Source organism: Passer montanus, unplaced genomic scaffold (assembly GCF_014805655.1).
Source record: "Passer montanus isolate IOZ18808 unplaced genomic scaffold, ASM1480565v1 scaffold10, whole genome shotgun sequence".
Classification (NCBI taxonomy): Eukaryota; Metazoa; Chordata; class Aves; order Passeriformes; family Passeridae; genus Passer; species Passer montanus.
Genome location: NW_024356505.1, coordinates 38,955,571 through 38,975,936, shown reverse-complemented (window position 1 = coordinate 38,975,936; position 20,366 = coordinate 38,955,571). Strand labels below are relative to the sequence as shown.

Genomic DNA, 20,366 nt, shown 5'->3' with positions numbered 1-20,366 from the left:
GTACAAATAAAGTATGAAACTAATGAAAAAAAATCATTTAATCTTCCAAGTAGATGCAAATCTGATAAACATCAGCTGCCACTGAAAAAGAACAGGAAATGCATTTTCAGTCAACATACAAGTTTTGTTGCACAGTTTATAGTCCAAAGGCAGATGTTGAGAAAAAAGCCAGTGACTACAACAACCAAAAAGAAAGTAATGCTTACCTCTGAAATCAAACAATATGCAAGAAAACATTTTTATCCAAACTTAATGGTGAAAATTAAACATTAAGCTTACATTAATTTGTGAAAACCCAAACTACACTGGTAGGCACTTGATTAAACTTCAGTTGTACTGGGGTTTTCTCAACAAAAAATTGTAGAATTATACATGATGAAGTAAGTTTGCTGCAAATGATAACAATTGTGAGCTCCTGACATGCTGAAGTATCCAAAGCAAACAAGATCAGGAGAGGTTTTGGTTAATAGAACTATGGGAATTCCAGATTATGTCTTACATGTCTCTAATAAAAGAGCGTTAAATGAAATATTTTTAATTAATTTTCAAAATAATCCATAAAGTACAATTGCTTCTACAGCACAGCAGCAAGAGAGATTTGTGGGTGGAATTCCATTTAAACATATTCCAGCTGTACTCCCAAGGTGTCTACTGTCTATTTTTGTGATATTCCTAGAAGAGATTCCACACAAATCCTAAGTCTGACGTGCCAGGTGGAAAATAGCACAAAGCCTTTCCTGGAGGTCCAGTGATCTACTCAGGCCAGAAAGGGACAATTTACACTTCCCCTGCCTAAGCAGTGCAGCAAACCACGTGTTTGCATCGTGTTACACAAGAATGAGCATTATTCCAAGCCCATTAGCTTCCAAATATGTCTTTATTGTTTTCACAACTCAAAAAAGGATGATTCAATGAGCCCTCATCTTCGTGTCTGCCTTCAGTTCCCCTTTCCAAAAACCCAAACAACTTCCTGAATACTCAGCCAGCTCTCCCCTCTCTAGCTGCTACTGGTTTTTCCTGCAGCAGCTCTTCCTCCTTCTTCTTGTACAGCTTCAGGAGATACTCATCAGGCTCAATTCCTGCCTCCTGCAGCTCTGCCATGGCTTTCTCCAGCCGGCGCAGCGTCCGGGCGCTCTGCACTTTGCGGGCAGTGAGGTACAAGGTGAACTCCTTGAAGCCCATCAGTTTGCAGGTGTCCACCTCACAGATATTTTTAACATCTTTGGTCTTGTCCACCTGGGGGAAGAAAACTAAACCTGACATTCTTTCCAGGTCTTCAACGCTGACTTGGAAGTCAGTGAGGTGGTGGTTGAAGCCTATGGGGTTGTTTGGCACCACGAAAGCCCCCAGCACCAGGGGCTCTGAGGATGTTCTGCTCCTCCTGGCCAGGATCACCTTGTACAGGTGGGATGGTACAGCCACATCATCCTTTCCAATTACCTGCCAAAGGAAAGGACTGTTACAGATACAAAATCATAGCATTGTTCTGCTTGGAAAAGATCTGTAAAATTATCAAGTTCCATCATGAATCCAGCTACTGCCAAGACCACCACTAAACCATGTCCCTAAGCACCACATCTTCATCTTCCCTCTCTCTGGAGCTCCTCTCCTTTGTGCAACTACAATAATTTATATTATAACATACAATAAAAGTTCCTGACCTGACAGTTCCAAACCATGGAGGTTTTAATATACATTTCAAAACTACTCTAAGTTACCGTCTGTCACCTATTTTTTTCTCTACTACCCACACCCAGGTAGCATTTAAAAGCTCCTTTACCTAAGTAAGCATTTTTTTGAGGGGATCCAGACATAAAGTACATTCAGTGACTAGTATCCTCTTGGAAGAGAAGCCTATCCAAAAAAAATGCACCTATTTCTTCCATAAATTCCCTACAATCCAACTTCACTGCTCGTACATGTTGGGTTTCCTCCTGTGCCACTCAGACCAGGATCCAGGGATTTAAGGGCAGCCCCAAGAGTGGAGGATCAGGACTGTTGAAGTCTCACAGTCTCACCCTACCCTGTGCCAGGGATAACCCCAAGGGAATACACCTATTGATGGCAAATGTAATCTCTCCAGGACTCAAAAAGTCATGCTCATGCATGCACTGAATTAAGCTTTTTTGTTTCTTTCCTATTGCTGAACTGAATCTGTCATCTTAAGAGAGTGTAACAGGCTCACACATGGAAAATCTGAGTTTTGCATATCTCTCCTGTAAGTACCCTTCTCAAATCCATGCTTTTATTCTAATTGCAATGGTAGAAAAAGATGCAGATCCCTTAAAAAACTACAAAGGCATTTTATTCTGTATATAAAATCCAGTAATTTGGTGCTGTTTCTAGCACTTGCAATACCTGCAAAAGCAAAGACTGATTGTTTTGATTTTTTTGACAGCTTTGTTACATACAGTTAAAATACCATTTCAGGGAAAGCAGGTATTTATCACATTAATTGAAAGTGTCAACAGTTCAGACATGCCTCGTCCACTCATATATTGAGTATAACTCAATCACATAATAAACACTTCCTATGCACACTTTTTTTCTGATTATTCAGCCCTTCTGCAAATGGAAATACATTTTTAAAATTAAATTTTGCCTGTGGCTATTGAACCAAGATTCATGTTGGTCTATTCCAATATTAATTAAATTTGAGTTACAAATTCTTTCAGTGATTTGTGTCCTCTACCTCTGTTGCCAGTTTTTTAAATGATTGGTTCTAAAGTCTTACTGGTTAGACCAAAACCAGAGAAAGTACCTTCAGGAGAAAGGGAAAACTCTGATAATTTTTTTTATGTTTAGTGCAATAATGCAGTAGAAACATTACTCCTGTTACTGGAAAGCACATGCTCTTCAGATTTCTTTACTGTATTCTAAAATACCTCCCTCCCCTGCCTTCAATAAGGCTATTTAATAGTTTTGCTGTAGTTTAAACTTTTTTGATTGTTTGGGTTTTTTCAGGAGGTAGGGTTTTGTGTGGGTTTGTTCTTGTTGTGGGTTTTTTTGGTTGGTTGGTTTGGGTTTTGGTTTTTTGAGAGGTGGTTGGATTATTTGGTTTTTGTTTTCTTACAAAAATTGTCATGTTTATGCCACCAACCTTCTCCCAGGTAACATTCTGCCTAGACATCAAACAGTCACTGAAACTGGTTAAGGAATAAATACCTTATGCCAAATCTCTCCCTTTCAATGATGACTGATGTGTTGATAGGGAAATGAGAGCTCCTGAGTGTCAAAGCACTTTGCATTTAGCATTCAGTGTTTGTGAAACCAGAGCTACACCTCCCCAGGACCAACACCATAAATAATCAAAGCTGACTGATGCACAGGTAATGCTCAAATGCACTAAAACCAGTGCAGCAACACACTGCTGTATCTGGTGAGTTAACACTGAGTCACAAAATGAATGGTGCTGGGAGCTTTAACCTACTTGAGATCAGTGGCACTCGAGCTGGGGAGTACCTGCAAAACTGGGAACCAAGAAAATCCCTGAAGGGGAGAGTAAGGAGTTCATATTTCCATATTCACCCAAGGGCATGCAGTGATGACACTGCCAAAGGCTGTAGGAAGGGGCTCCTTTTCTCCCCTGGAGCAGGGAGCTTGGAGAGCCTGCATTGCAATCCCACCTCCTGCACACTCCTAGGGCAGGGAGAAAGGTGAGGAAGAGGAGGAAGAGGCTGTAGCCTCCTGAAAGAAGGCTGTAGTGAGGTTAAACCCCAGTCCTCAGCATCTCCCTGGGCCAAAAAATCCCCTGACCATGCAGCATGGCCTTTCCCAGGCCTCTCTGCACACTTTTCCCACTACAAATCCATGGATATGTACCAGGTCCTCCCTAGCCCAGCTCCCTCTTTCTCCACACCTCCCACACACATCCACATCCCAGCATCCTCTCTCTGCTGCATAAAAGACCAGAGGAAGGGCAAGCACACAGATGGAGCTGCACAAGGATCTCCAATTAGTGGGGGTACATGGAATATGTAAAACAAACAGGTGAACGCATGTGGAGCGAGCTGAGGGAACTGGGGATTGAGGCTGAGGGCTGAGTGGGTGGATAAAGAGGCTGGGGAATGAATAGAGCTGCACACAAAACAGTTAGGTATGAGATGGAAATGCTGAATGCCTCAAGTGGGTGTTAAGGGAAAACAGACCCAGTGCTTATGTAATATTATGCAAATATATATATTCTATGCAAAATAATGCACATTTATGCACAGTACAGGCACCTAGGAAGAGAGAGAAGAAACAGAGAGGACTAGTTCAAAATGAAGGAAGGGCTGGCCTTTTGAGAAATGTAGATCTAAATTCAACTCCATACAGGTAATGGTCAGGTATGTGTTTATGTACCATTTGAGTTAAACGTAAACTCTCTTTTGAGAATTTAAATCAAACTTAAGCACAGGCTTCTCTGAACAGCAGCAAACTACTACTGCAATAACTTCACTGAGTGTTCATAGTGTTAAAGCAGATAAAACCATCTTCAGCTGCCCAAACTGCCAGAGTCCACAGGTGTCCCTTCCTTACTCAAAACAGGGCAGAGAAGTTCTACCCCAGCTAATTCTGCTGGAGAACTCCATCAAAGGGCAGTGCCTGATTGCTCTGACACAGTAAATATGCATGACTAAGAATAAGTCTTTTTCTGCACTTTAACACTTATGTGCACCATGCACAGGATGCATCACTGCAGTAATTTCTGCAGGGTCACCCAATGATTTCTGTTAAAAAAGGAAATGCAGTTCTGGAGCATGGCACAGTAGCTCCATCATTACTCCCTGTAATATCCCACACTTTGCTGTTTTATGGGAGTAAATAGAGAAGCTGCAGAGCAATGTTTCCATAGTGCTGCCCCCTCACCAGTTCAACTTCCAGAGAAAGAAGTGTGACACTGCAAAAGAGAAATCTGGAATAGAAGAAAGAGGTAGGAAAAACAAACTCCACAATTCCATTTCCTATTGCCACCTAGAGGATTTTCCTCTTAAACTTCAGCAGCCTCAATCCCTACCCAGATCTGCACCATCCCATTTATCTCAGTGCTTTGCCTGGCAGAGGCAGAGAGCATATGCTCCTATTGTAACAGGATGGAAAATGGTTCACGATTATCCATGCACAGATGTTGACTTTGATTTGTGCCTGTCTATCCACACAGCAGATGATCTTTCAAAAATCAAGGCCTAAAACAGCTCTCTGTCCCAGCTGGAGAAGAACAGCAGTTTTTTAAGAGTATCTGGGATTCTAAAAGGAATTTTGTGCTCCAATACAAGCAAGAAAATACAGCAATTGCCTGTTGAAATCACTGCTGTCCCACATGCTTTCACACCACGTTGGTAACAGCCAACAAGGCAAATTTTTGTGCAATCCTTTGAAAATCCTCATTTTGTTATTGCTATAAAATTTTGCTTAATCTTCTGAATTTTCAACAGGCTCGTGAAACATGAAAAAAAAAGGCACTCAAGCTAAAAGCCTTCTTTTTATAGCATTAAATATATTTCTTTCCCATCATCATTTGGGAAACCAATGCAAAATTTCAGATGCTTTGCTCTCTGTATCAGTTCAATGTAAAAATGTGCATTGCCCTAAATTTTTGCAGCTACTTATTCCTTTCATTTTTGTTTTGTTTCTTTAACTGAACTCATATCTCTTAATAATGTAACATTATCATAATGTCATTTTCAGAGCAGTGTTTATTATTTCTCTGTCATTACTGACATTGTTACTGACATTCCTCAAGTGTGTGTGAATTTGTTATTCTTCTCAAAGCCCAATTAAAAGTGGACAGCTGTCACGAGGGCAGGCCATTAAAATGTGTGCAATTCCTGACATTCAGAGATGTTTATATATCACTAAAACAACAAATGTGTTTGGTAAGCAGTTGTAAAAGAAACCTAAAGAGTTCACAGGAACAGATTAGGGCAGAACATGTCTTAAACTTGAGAGAATTCAGAACTTTGATAAATTCAGTCTTACAGCCAAGTCACTGGATGAGGATTTGTCTTAAGCTTGGCTCTCCTCCCAGTTTTGGCCAAATCCTGCTCTTGACTACAGATTTTAAAAACAGAGGAAACAAATCTGATAATACCTGTGGAGTCCTTAAATATCAAAATAATTAATGAAGACATTTGCTAATGGCATCTACAGTAAGTTTAAACATCTGGCATTAACTAATGCCACCTTCATGGTGGTAATCAGATAAATTACAAGTCCCTAAAAATGTCAGTTTGGAGTTTATGAGATAGACAACTCCATGAACAAGTGAAAAGGAATATAAGAAGTATAACGGCAGAACAGCTGAGATTATTTGAGAAGAAAACAGAGTGTTACTATTACTGGAAATTCTAAACACAAACCAATGCTATAAAATTTGAACTTTATACTGAACTTGTTACAGCTTCCCAGATTGCAAAAAAATTATCTTCCTCTGCAAGGGTACAGATCATTTTTAAAAGAAAGGGCTCATGAATCCAAAAGTGGTATTTTGCCACCTAGTGACTAGAAAGTGAAAATCCACCGTGCAGAGAATCTGCAGAAGGAACTAAGGAGCCTTTCATCAGCGAGAGCCAGCTCTGGATTGTCAATTATCTGTGACTCCCTCAGAACCTGACAAACAGAAATCACTCTCAACCACCAGCACACACTGCACAGTCCTTACATCAGATGGTACCACCATCAAATACTTGAAAATGTCAGCTCCAGAAATTCCCTTGACACTCCAGTAGCTGTTTCTTCACTCTCTGTGAAATTCTAACCTGAGTTTAGAAGTGAGCCAGAACTGCAAACAGAACTGTCTGGCAAGAAGCACACCCAGCTCCTGTGACAGAGTCCTTCCCCCTCCACCTGGAAGTAGCAAAATTAACATTTCTTAGTGGACAGAATTCAAGGAATCATTCCTGTCCCCCAAGCATGATGCTGACCACGTCCATCAGATTATTCACTGTAGATATAAAATCACTCCTGCTGATGTGACCCCACGTTTGACAACCCAGAGCTTTGTTATAATTTGATACTGAATTCTGTATAGGAACAGACTTTCTGGCAGAACAAAACATTCCATTTACTATCAGTGTAACTTTATTTACTCGATCATTGTGACAGCATTAACTGCCTTCACTCAAGTTCCTTCTGGGTTTGTTAGGCAGCACTGATTGTGCCAAGAGTGTTTTCCCCCAATATTTGAGAGAGCTCTGTCAGATGGCACCAGGAAGAACTGAGGGGTGTGAAGGCAGACCTAGCAACACACAAACCAGAAAACACTACTGATAAAAATCATAGTAACAATCTGCACAGCCAAGCACTCCAAAATGCAAATGTAAGTACTTCAGGAAAATTTAATTTGTTATGGCTGGTCTGATTGTTATTGCCAGATCATTTGGCAGTCCTAAAAAGGGAAGGAAAAAAAGAAAAGAGATGGCAAAAAACCCCTTGTTCCTGAATACAGTTATGGCATTAAAAGATAGATGCCCCAACTCCTTTTTATTTTTCTTTAATAAAGAGGGTATGTATATATATCATAAACTGTATTCACATGGTGACAGACTACTGCTTCCACAGATTTCACTTAGATTAACTTTAAAAAGAATCCACCACAGTCCTTAACACCCCTTTTCCTATAACAACATAACCTTCAGGATGGGTACAGTGCTAAATAAAAGCAATCCCAATTAATCTCTCCTGCACCTTCAGTGTCTCTTCTCCTCCCACCTTAACCCAGTGTCCATTCCATTAATTTGTACCTCACATCTAAATTTATGGCTGACAGAGCTCTGGTGGCTTACACCAGCTGATCTAAGACTGAACCCTTTGCATAAAATTTATGGGACATCTATAATGGACCTACATCCAGTAGGAATCTCTAAGAACCTTGGGACCACTTGGAGCAGCCAACAAAGAAGGAATAGTTCCCAGGTTTATTTCCTGCTTTAACAAGCATTCCTTCCTCCATAGTATTTTAGTAGGAGGCAACCTCTACTAGTTCTGAAAGTTAACTGAGTAAAACCATAAAGTACCATCTCATATTTAAGAGTACAATTTGTTTCCCAGTTATTTGTCACAGACAGAGATGACAACTGCACCTTCTGGAATGGTTATTGTGCCTCTCTGGCCCAGCATGGTGATCAAATTTAGAAAATTAAACAACAAACACGATTCCAGTACGAACCTCACGTACCAGTAAAAAGTAGATTAAAATGTCTTTTTCAAACAACAAACAAAACATTATCTAAACTGCATTTTCATTTGCCAGTCACAGCTAATTCTTCTGAAATTAGCATTCAGTAGGATGGCCTTGGGAATGGGGAGGGTGGAGCACTGAGCATGATGTAGTTAATTATTGCAAAATTTGTATTTGAAATTCCCAATCTGCTGACAGAAGAAAATCACCAAAGTGACAGTCACTGGATAGCAGTAATGTACAAAACAAGACAATGTCATTTTGATTTGATCTGGACAAAGATGAAAAACCTGCATCTGCCTCTCCAATGACACAGAACAGATTTTTCCTGTTGGCATTCTATTCTACATATATTCTCAAAATATGTTTTTCAGATACCAAGCACGATCATCAATTTCCTCTTTGCAATAAAAATCTCCACTGGAGACAGATGAGATGACAGAACATATCTGAGGATATCACAAATTCAGCCAATAGACAGAACAATGCTGGCATCTAAAGAGTTCAAGGTTAATTCCCTTTCAGGAATTAAAGAGCAAATGGTACCAGAGTCCACGCAGGAACTGGGAACAAAGCCATGACCAATGCTCTGTTTCTGCTTTATAGTGATCTAAAAATAACCTTTTTGGATGCCTGATGAGAAAAACACCAGCATGTAAAACCATGGATACATATTTCACCACTCCTTTACACAAAAACAAGGAAACTAAGACTGAAGAGAGGATCTGAAACAAATCAATGCAGACACATTCACTGTAGCACTTGAGTGTTTTCTTTTTTTCCTTTTCACAGCTCTGTCTGAGAGAGTAAAAACATTAGAGAGGAGCTGAGCCTTAACAGTGGCACTGGCAGATTACAGGTTGTGAGTTTCAGCACTCTGGTGTGTACTGCAGCACTTCTGCTTGAACAGCACGGACAAAGGAAAGGACATCTTCTCATGCCCAAACAATGAGGACTAAAACCCCTTTTAGTCTGGAGTCATTTGTGTGAACTCTGCCAAGTTCACTCTGAAAGACAGCTAAGAGATACCCTCCCTTCACAACCATCAGTACCTGTTTGAAAATAACTTCTCTTCAGTGCTTTGACACCTTGTGTTTCCTCCTCTAAGTGTATGTGTTGATAAAAGAAAAAACAAACAAAAAAACCCAATACATCCCTCTACTCTGAAGTCTCTCTCTTCGAAGTACAACAGCAATGCAAAGCACAAAAACTTAAGCCATGAACAAATTTCAAAATAAAAGAACCCCAGCATTCTCTGCCTGTATTTATTTAGAGGACTCAAATCAAACAATTTAATATTTTAAACAAACAAACAAAAAACCCACAAAATCGTTATTTTACTTTTCCTACCTGGAGACAGAATTATCTATACTCAAATAAAAATCAATTTACATAATGAATCTCACTGTAGGAAGCTGAGTAAAAGGATTTATGAATGTCAAAAAGTGGTGGCACACCCATAGGGACACCATCACTTCACCACTTTCAACCCCACACTGAACTTCAGCTCATGGTAAAACATTCCTAAAAGATCTGTGTTGTCATCAAACCCAAAGATGATGAAGACAAAAAACAAGAACTGAACGAGATCACAAGCACAACAGTGTGGGCATTTTGTGCCACTATTATTTCACCACTGTAGCCAGGTATCAAGTTAGTTTGAATAAAGTCAGTAAGATGCAGTGTCTGCTCTGATTTTTACCTGCGGAATACTAAAATTTACATTTCAAAACCAAGGCTGAGAATGACAGTCATTTTTCAGAAAATGCAATCTTCCTCTTCTAAGTAAACACTTTCTCTAGAGAAGAATGAGAGAAAGACGAGCAAGATTAAAGTGAAGCCATTGATAGATGCAGTTGATAGATGATTTAACTTCTTCCTGGAAATGATTTCCACTTACAAAATGTTCAAGTCAGCTCAGGATTTTTAATTCTGTGCTATGTAAGATGAATACATTTTTTAAGGATGAAAAAGAAATGCAATATCCTGACAGCTACAAGGAAGCAAATCCCAGCAAGCTGTGTGTAAGCCTGGAGAACTCTGTACCATTCTGAGTGACAGGAAGCCAAATGCTCAGCTGAAGATTGCTGAGAGGGAACATCTCCCTCCTGCTCCCAGCTGTGTGCTTCTGGACATCTCTCATGCTGTCACCAGGAAGCACAGGACTACTCTGTGTGCTGCCTCAATCTGTCTACAGCAGTACAAAACTAGCCCAGTAAACCCAGTATGGATGGTTTTGCATTGCACTGGGTAGTCAAGCATTTTGTGGCAGGATCTGACAGTCATCAGGCCTGGACAAAAGAAAGGCAGAGGAAGTTCTGGAAAGTAGAAAGGGCAATGGTGAAGTGAGCACCTGTGGGTGGCACAGGATGAATGCCAATCTAAAACTGGCTTTGCCACTAATTTATCATCTGGCATTGATGATAACCCCTTAATCATGGCTTATTTATCCACTTAAAAAATGAGCACACTCTGCATCTCCCTCACAAAGATGTGGTGAGAACTGAAGTTTGGAACTGCCACTAAACATGAAGAAGGTAACTTATTACTACTGCACTTTCATGTGCATAACTCCCTCCAAAAATAACAAACCCAAATCCAAAACTGTGATTTTGTGACAGTCAAGGTTTGACATGTGTGGCTGGGGACATCAGGGACAGTTTCTCAAGAAGTAAAAAGGTAAAAGCAAATAGGAAAAATATTGTATCATGACTGAGTTTCAATCAAAATGACTGAAGTTCAATCAAAAGGAAATCAGCTGTGTATTTATAAAGGAGAAATAGTGCCTAACTCTTACTGCTAAACAAGCCAGTGCTGAAAGCTGAACATCTCTCCTTTTTGTGCCTCTCACATCCCTGTGAAACAGGGGGTTGTTTCAGCAAGCTCATCCATTGCTCCTCAGAGAACTGGCTGCAAGCTGAATTGCTCACAAGCTGAAGCTGCAGTTGATCCAACTACTTATTTTCAAGGAAAAGTGTTTCTTTCAAGAGGTGCAAAATGCAGAATTTATTGTTTGCATTATGCCAGCTTTCATCTGCAACTGCACACAGCAATAATACCTCATTGCAGTGGGGGCAGAAGTAACTCCCTTGAATAACTTACCATGCTCAGACCTTAGAGATGTGTAAACACAAGCCCACTAAGAGTAAGGCTGGGTGAGCTACAATAAATTCACCTCTCAACTTCATAGCTTGTCCCATCTGTCTGTCAGTGATGGTTTCTACAGACTGTGCATGATGAAACTTCAGAGTATTTTAAGCAGGTAATAAAAAAGGGGGCTAAAAGAAGGGGTACCATTGACACTGCACTTGAGTGAATCTTCCAAGTGACTCTGGCATGCTCAGAATCTCAGCTGCAAGGCCTCATCCAAGTGATGCTATGGTGTAGCAGCAAACTACTGCTTGTGAAATTAACAGAGCACTGACACTCCTGTAGAGTTTTGAGAGACTCATCCTACCTCTGCATTCCACTCTTTCTAAAGCACATGAAGAAATTGATTAAATAGATGCCTGTGCATTAGCAAAGCCCACTGACTCTGACTGGATAACCAGTTCTGATGATTGTAGGCATGAAATAGATCTCTGTAAATAAACAAATTATTTTAAAATTATGCTTTTTGATGTGTAGGCAAGATGTAACATTTCTGCTAATCTTGTCCCAACAAGTATTGCACCTTTTATACATTTTGCCTGTACTAAGATGCCCAATTTTTGCTTTGTCAAGTCATGATATCTACTTTAAATAAATAATTACTACTGCATTATTATCCCAGCAACATGTATACGTACCTGATAAGTAACACTTTTCTTTCCATCACCATCTGTTTGGGGCAAGGTAAGAGGTCCAGAAACAACCCAAACATCTTCAAATCTCTCAGTCAATTCCCGACAGTACATTTCCATTCTGGAACATATTTGTGAGATAGGGAAAAGTTAGCTGGGAAGATTTAATCTTTGAGATTAAACTATTCCCACTATGAAGGGAAGGGTGAACTACTGACAGGGAGCATTTTTCCAGATTCATCTGAGTGATTCACAAGCCAAAGTAGGTAAAACGTAGGCCCAAGTCCTGCTTCCCATTTGTTCTCTGCAAATAAGGTTCATTTATTTACAGATAGACATGTGTTACTGCAGACATCTGAAAATGGTTTCTGCAGCCTTAGCACATGTCTGAGTTCTCTACCTACTCCCACACTTAACACTAGAAATACACTGTTGGTGGTCACTTGGGATTAGAAAAATAGAATTGTTCTAAGCAGCAAGTTGAAGCATTTTTACTTTGAAAGATTTTATCTTATTATTGGATTTGTGTGTTTATCCCCAAGGAATCAAAGTCCTGCAACACAGTTCTTTCTGAAGTTTCTGTTTGCCATTTCCACTAATTCTACTGGTATTCTTTATAGATATAAAACTGTTCCAAAATAAAGTAGTAACTCCAAAAATACTACCATATTTTTGCTTTTTGAACTGATTCAGTTTACAGCACATAGTATTTCTCAAATAAGAAGGTTTCTGGATCACACCTATTCTACAGAAAACAAAAGATTAACAAGGCTAGGTTGGATGGGGATTTGAGCAATATAATCTAGGGGAAAGTGCCTCTGCCCATGGCAGTAGGGTTGGAAATAGGTGATATTTAAGTTTCCTTCCAATCGAAAAATTCTATGAATATAGCACATTTTTGATCTAACAGTCCAACTGTTACAGAAATCACACACAGTGAGCAAGCATTGGTCCTCTACAAAGGTAAGAGCTGCACTTCAAACAAATGGACATACAGACTATAAAACAGATTATCCCAGCTAATTTGGCTGCCTCTGAAAGGGGGAAGTTTCACCCCCTTCTCCAACTCCTGTTCCTCACACCTCTCCCTTGGGCCACTTGAATATTCCTTATCTGTCAACTCTGAACAAAACCAGTTTTGTTTTTTTTTCTTTTGTGCTAGGTTAGTGAGTTAAATCAGCAAGAACGAGCCACACAAATGAGAATGAGCAAGAATGAGCCCTTTCCTCATGTGCTACACTGAAGCATTGACTACAAGTGAATTCTTTTCCTACTGTCACCAGTTTTGCTTCCAAGCAGCCCAGCTCCTCAGGCTGTGTCATGGCAGAGAAATAAAAACTCCACCTGGAAAGAATGGGAATAAATGCAGCTAGGGAGGAAACTGCTTTTGGTGGCAGGAGGGACAGAGGTCAGGTTACAGTGACCATGAAATCAAAACCATGACACTCAAAACAAGGCAGAAAACAGTTAAATATCAGTTGGAAGAGAATGAGGAATACCAAGGTGGAGTTAGAGCAGACCATGGAGCCACTCCAGCAATTTACTTTGAACAGTCCTGCTCTCCCCTTTCCTACTGCTCCCCTTGTCTGTCCTAGCTGACCACTCCTAATCTGTCTTCCATGTTGGTTCTAGAACTCACCTCATGAGTTGATCCAATTTTCTAATAAGGCAGAAACATAACCAAGCAAAACAAAACCAGAATCAGTTTTCACCTGGGCTGGCAAATGAAAGTTATTCACCACAGTCAGACTACTACCAAAGCTGGAACTGGGAAACCAGCAAAACACAAGGCAGGAGGGCTGACACCACTTTAGAAAACAAAAGACACTTATACTGACTAAGCTGCATTGTCTGCCTGTATCTCAGAAGACAAGTCAAGGAGCAAGTAACTAAAATAAGAGAAAGGAAGAGAATATTGAAGCTAGGAAAGGATGTAAGACATGTGAAATATGGTATCCTTTAAAATATTTATTATTAAAGAAATGACTGACAAAAAAAAGTGGCACTGCTGCCTTTTTCATGCATTTGAACTCTGGGAACAGGGTGCTGGGGTTGGGACAAAGTGGCAATAATTGCTTAAATTGCAGGGCTGATAGTGCCAGAGGAAATTTTCAAACAAACACTCCCCACGATTTCTTGATTAGGCAGAGATCCTGCTTACGGGAAACAAAGAGTTTCTTCCTACCTTGAATTGATACAAATGCCTAGCTTTGGTATAAGGAAAATTTATGCTCAAACACTTGAGTTATTAAAAAAAGAAAAAAAATCCTCTTAAAATGTTATGACATTTTATTTGTCTATAAAACAGTATAACCTTACTGAATGGCTCATCTGATTTTATACACATTCTTGTAAAACAGGAAAGCAGAGTGCAGATGAATGATGATGCAGTTTTGATGGACTTTTATTACAACACTGTATATAATTTTGCTGACCTTCCCTTGAGTGAACCTTGAGAAATCTATTATTTCACCCTCCTGTTTCTGAGCCTCCACATTCTCTAAGTCCTGTGCAGGAAGCACTGGAAGAATGCTACTTTAACTATGTTCTCTGCTCAGAGGAAGGGAAGAATAAAAATCTTACATGAAGCAAGTTTAAATTTATCAACCACTCCACCTCAAAGTCGATCCAGTCTGCACTCACAAGTGACAGAGCCCTGCCTGACTGCTCCTTGGGAGCCAGGACCTGAAGGAACACCTGAGACCTGAAGAGTGAGGGCTCAGTGGGGAGCACTCAGTTCTGCAATTCAAAGGGAACCAACATCCACACACAGACATGGCAATACTCTCACACTGCAAGTGCTTCTTTGAGGAAGATCTAAACCCTCTCTTTGCTTCTGCTGAAACTTTCCTAAGCACAGTTAAGCCGGGTACTTTTACCCCACATCAGCCAGAAGAAATAATTTTGTTTATTTTAAATAAATGTCCTTGACAGTTTGACTGAATAAAGAACTACAGTAGCTGTTATACTGTTCTTTCACTGAGAGGACCCAATACTCTCACACTGCAAGTGCTTCTTTGAGGAAGATCTAAACCCTCTCCTTGCTTCTGCTGAAACTTCCTTAAGGACAGTTAAGCCTGGTACTTTTTATTAGCCAGAAGAAATCATTTTGTTTATTTTAAATAAATTCCTTGACAGTTTGACTGAATAAAGAACTAAAGTAGCTGTTACACTGTTCTTTCACTGACAGGACTGAGCTGCCTTTCATTTCAGAGAAAGCTCCTATGACCTCTACAGATAAACTGCTCTAAAATACCTGGATGTGAAGAACATTTAAAAATACAGCATTTTTGATTTCTGCTGCTGCCTGGTATTTTTCACTTAGTTTACTTACAAGTAATTTCTCACCTGTTCCAAAACCCAGCATTATTTTCATAATTCTGAGGCACAATGTTGGACAGATAAAACGTTTCAGCCATAGCTCTCTGCATAAAGAAAGAAAATACTGTAATTTCACTGAAACAATCATGAGCTGAAGACACATTTTAGCAGTTTGTGGATCAGAATCCCATTTCTAGTTTAGTTTTAACATCTATTAACATAGAAAATCAGAAAAACCCAAGTCAAATACCTACAAAATTATTTAGGATTAAGAGGTGCACAACTGAGGTGAAAGTTATCTACAAATAATTGTAGATAATCACAATACTGCAGATTTCTACAAACAATGTATCTTGCAAAGTTATCTACTTTTTTTTTTCCTGGCAGAAACAGCATGAGAACGTCCAACTCTAGAGGCACAGGAATTACTATCACCCAGTGTCAGTTTGGTAATGTCTTTGAAAGCAACTAGTCATTTTTCATTTTGAAAGAGAAGGACACTTTCAAGCATGCTTTTCATTTATTTGACTGCTTAATGGCTGACTTTTTCTTTCTTTTGCAAGAAAAAGTTTTATTAGATATACTCATCAATATTTTACACATATATAATGTACAGGCAATTAAATGATTTATGAGATCATAATGGTCAAACATCCATATATCTGCTTAATTTCATCTTGTAGAAGTGTCATAAACATCCCTGAACAGAAGCTCACATACCTCCAGAGGTGAAGGACCTGGTGATAAATCACTAGACATACACAGGGAAATACAGGAAGAAAAAATTCCAAATCTTAATCCAGAATTTTCACAGGTCCTGTATTTGTCAATATTTTTCACATACTACTATTGCAAAGTGATGGGACTGACAGAACTCTTTAGGATAATGAGCAAACACTACCTCCACTAATTAGACTGTGAAATTCAATTTTTATAATCCTATATTTGCAAGACTGCATCATCTCACTGCATTTCAAACCAGGATCTCTGTGCACAAGGAGCTCACCACCAAAAGTACCCCAGCTATCACAAATAAATAACAACAAAGACACTTTCAATAGAAATAAAACTACTGGTTCTTTCATTTACCACATGCCACTGTGCTGTCACTCCACCCCACTGAATACTATCTGCCTGGAGAAATACAAATTCAAACTGCTTCTTAATTAACAAATTGCTGCATTAGGCACATTTCACAAGAGGATCCAATAAATTCTAGGCTGCTTTGTAAGTCAGCCAAGGCATTAAGGCATGCTTCTCTTACAGCTTGAATAAATGGCAGGTGAAGACATTTTATAGACTGAAAGAACTGTGGCAAAAGGGTCTAATTTACCTCATACACATTGCAAGGAAGGAAAAAGCCTTTTAAATCATGCAGGCAATCCCCTTGCCAATACAGAACAGTACTTAACAGCATCTTTGCTTTGCTCAATCTAGCCTTAAATATCTCAGCAGCTGTTGGCCTCAATGACATCATTGTCCCTGTCTCCCTCTAACTGAGCTTTGAAGACCTTCAGGGCTTTTTTGGTGAAGGTTATAATCTTCATTTTACAGGTAGACAATGTGACATGCAAGAGGCTGAGAAAACCTGCTTAACACCACACTGTTCAAGACATCATCTCTGCCAAACAAGCTGATGTAGGTGTGATTTAATGAAGGGAGACACGTCATCAGAGCATGCACCTGATTTAGATGCCTGAAGCAGACTGTGAGGGCATCCTACACTGCTCAGTCAGGAACAGACCTTGTAACTCCAAATCCAGCTCTGTGCATCAATACTGACATCATGCTCCACCTCAAAACAAACTGCAAAAGGAACATTGCAGATTACTTCTACGGGTCTTTTGACCCTTTCCAACCGATGAAGACAAATTAAAAAGATGGGAGAAAAAGTCCTACTGTTGAAAATTTGTTATCTCCTGCTGGTGCCATGTGTCCTCGAGACCATCCACTGCCAAGGTAGTCTTCATTGACAGCACTGAACATCAGAGGGATGTTAGGGTCTGGTCTGAATTTACAGTGCCTTCGATCTGCATCACCTGAAGAACAACACATTAAATGGTCAGACTAACATGAAACCATCATAATCACAAGACAAAAAGATCTAATTCTATCATATCTTGCCAGATGATCAATGCTTCAGGATTCAGTACATTAATCTGAATTCTGTACATCTCATTTACAGGTAAGGCTAGTTTCTTTCTGCCATGTGTTTTAAACATTTAAGTTCTTACTTACCAATATAATATATGGGGTTTTGCATCATGACTGTTCAGTCTTCCCCAAACAAAACAGGTCTGCCTCAAATCTCAATTCGAGTAGCTACAGACATAAATCAAAACTAAATGCCTCAATATGCTTAATTTCAACTTGAAGTTAGTTGTATCTGATTATTTGGAAAACATTTTAACAATTCAGCTGTTAAGGCCCACTTGAAAGTAAGCCTGAAATTACTGTTTTCTTCTCAGAAAGAAGTGGGATCAATGATGCTACTTAAGGGTTGGTCATAATGTTTTCAAGATCTTGCTTTTAATTTTGAAAGGTAATTTGAAGACAGTGATTTAGATACATTTAGAGGGCTATTGCTTTCATAAAGCATTTTACAATTACATGGTTACCTCCATTACTAATAATCTGCCTTATAAAAACTGAACTAATGCTATAAACTTAATTTGCAATGACTGTATACCACTCATATTTCATTCACCACTGACAGCAAAAAATCACTGAGCCTCTGTCTTGCATAAAGAACAGGGGGAGAGTATGAGAACTGCATCAGAGTAAATAATGGCTGCAGTGAGGAGCTAATGCCCTCTGAACAATTGTTGATGCCCTTTGCTCAGTTTTTATCTCATAAATGGACATTCTCCTCCCATTCTGAGCAAATCTCTAAGATCTGCACATTAAAAGCTCTGCCTACCACTGACATAAACTGGGCCTCAGAATTAACTCCACTAAGGAAGCAGGAAAATTTTTATGCACTCAAGCAACTTTGCAGATCAAAATCAAGTAAGGAAAGGTTAATTTTCATTGTTTAATCTTCTCTCTATTCCGGTTATTAAAAACTCAAGTTGAGCTTCCCTGCCTGAAATCACTATAGGATTTTTCTCCTTGACCGCTCCAGGGTCCACCTTCTGTGAGCAGCAAAGCCCATTCAGAGCATCACAAATGCAAGGGGATAAATGTTGCATACAGGTAGAGATATTATGAAAGAAAGGACTTATAACAGATGGTTTAGGCCCTGCTACTCTAGCTAAGCTAGCAGTTAGCTTGTAACTTCCCATGAGAAGAAACTGTAAGAATGAAAGTCAGTTAGCACAACAATCTATTCTGGTAACAGAACCCTTCACACCTGCAATAACATGAAATCTATCCCATGGGAATCAGTGAACAAAATATGTAAACTACACAGGAAGAGAGAAATTTGATGGACATGTAAAATGCCATTTACTAACCAATGAACTGATGGCAAGAAAGTTATGAACCAGTTAGAGTTATACATCAGGTCTTAAAAACTGTATAAATATGAGCTGTAACATTAAAGATTGGCTTTTCTGCATGAAGAAACTCAGTCCTGTCTGCTTATTACTGCAACAAATAAACATACCCAGCATCTTTTGTTTTGAAATGTGTTCAATCACCCATCTAGGCACCCGTTTTGCCTGGTCATAAGACAGTGCATGATTTGTGTAACATCTGGTCTCTGTTCCAGCCTCAGGAAAGCCATATCTTTCCAGCAGAGCCTCTTCTACTGGTTCTAAAGAAAAAATAAACAGAAAACCATCCAAAGATGAAATGTGATCATAAACAGGACAGTAAAAAAAACCACACATCTCAGTGGGTGTAAACCTACTGCATAGGGAATTACTTGAGTTTACAGCCACAATTAAGACCTAAAATATATTAAGAGAGCTATTCAGTGAAAATCTCATCTGCCAAAATAGTTGTGGTTCTCATCATGTTTTAAAATGAGGATCTCAGCTTGAGGACTAAGTCATCTATCTACATGACTATCTATCTACAAGTCATCTAATGACTACAGAAGGCAGAAGGAAAGCTATGAGACATTTTCTTTCTACAGAAGAAAAGCTCTCAGATGTGTAGGGACAAATGAGGCAACAAGGAGCTACAGACACAGAAGATCAACACATACATTTCACCCTTTGGAGCTGAAAACCAAATTCCTCACAAACTGAGATTTACAAGTTAGGCACAAACAAGTCCTGCCCTCTCTGGGAACACATACTCTGCTGAATGAATGAAAGCTTCACTGAATGGTCATTATTTTTTCAAGCAACAATTTTCTCTCACAGAGGAATATTTACATCCATCTTACTGTCTTGTTCATTCTCCAGCCATCTGTCCAACAGCAACTCATGTTTCTAGAGCCATTCTTCCTCTGCTTTGCAACAATCCGGTACTTTTAAAGCCTTGAGGCTGTGGAGAAAACCATTCACTCCCTCGGTGCCCCAAACATCTCTCCCCACACCAGACCCCAGAACTGTTAAACGAGGCTCGGCTCATCCAGGGCAGCAACAGCTGAAATTTAGCTATGGTCTGACCCGAAATGTGTGTTTAAAGCGAAATGCGCATTCCTGTCCTGCCACCAACACTGCCGTGAGCAGGTGCAAAGGGAAGCGCTGTTAATTACAAGCTACAGCCCAGCATCCCCAGATAACCTCCTCCCACTCAGCCCAGGCACTAAGGGAACCCTACGCTCTCCCGGCAGCATTTGAGCATTCCGGGAATGGGGAAAGGAGGCAAAAGGCGCTTCTGAGGGGAAGGAGAGAGTTTAGGGACAGCAGCGGCTGTGGGGAGCGGGGCTGCGGGACCCCGCACCGCGCTGAACCGGAGCTCCCGCCTCGCCCGGCCGCGGCGTCCCCACTGCCCGCGGCTCTTACCCTGTGCTGGGGCCCGCCCGGGGCCAGGCTCCGGCTGGCTCTGGCTGCGGAGGAGCCGCCACGTAGCCCAGCAGGACGCGGCGGCCCCGGCCGCGGCCCCGCAGACGAAGCCGCCGAGGAAGCGGCGGTGGCGGGGCAAGGCCGCCATGGCGGCGGCGGGAAGGGAGGGGAGGGGAAGGGGCGGGCGCGGCCCCGCAGCGC

The 20,366-nt window shown here is 40.3% G+C and overlaps 1 protein-coding gene across 1 annotated transcript; it reads right to left on the bottom strand.

Moving 5' to 3' along the window:
• Positions 1-858: 858 nt before the first annotated feature.
• EXOG (exo/endonuclease G) lies at positions 859-20,331 on the bottom strand. Its single transcript, XM_039712365.1, has 6 exons — positions 20,166-20,331; positions 18,872-19,021; positions 17,164-17,303; positions 15,292-15,368; positions 11,950-12,064; positions 859-1,440 (listed from the first exon to the last, which is right to left on the bottom strand). Exons 1-6 carry the CDS (start codon positions 20,311-20,313, stop codon positions 979-981), a joined length of 1,092 nt encoding a protein of 363 aa, XP_039568299.1. The 5' UTR covers positions 20,314-20,331; the 3' UTR covers positions 859-978.
• Between the last annotated feature and the right edge of the window lie 35 nt (positions 20,332-20,366).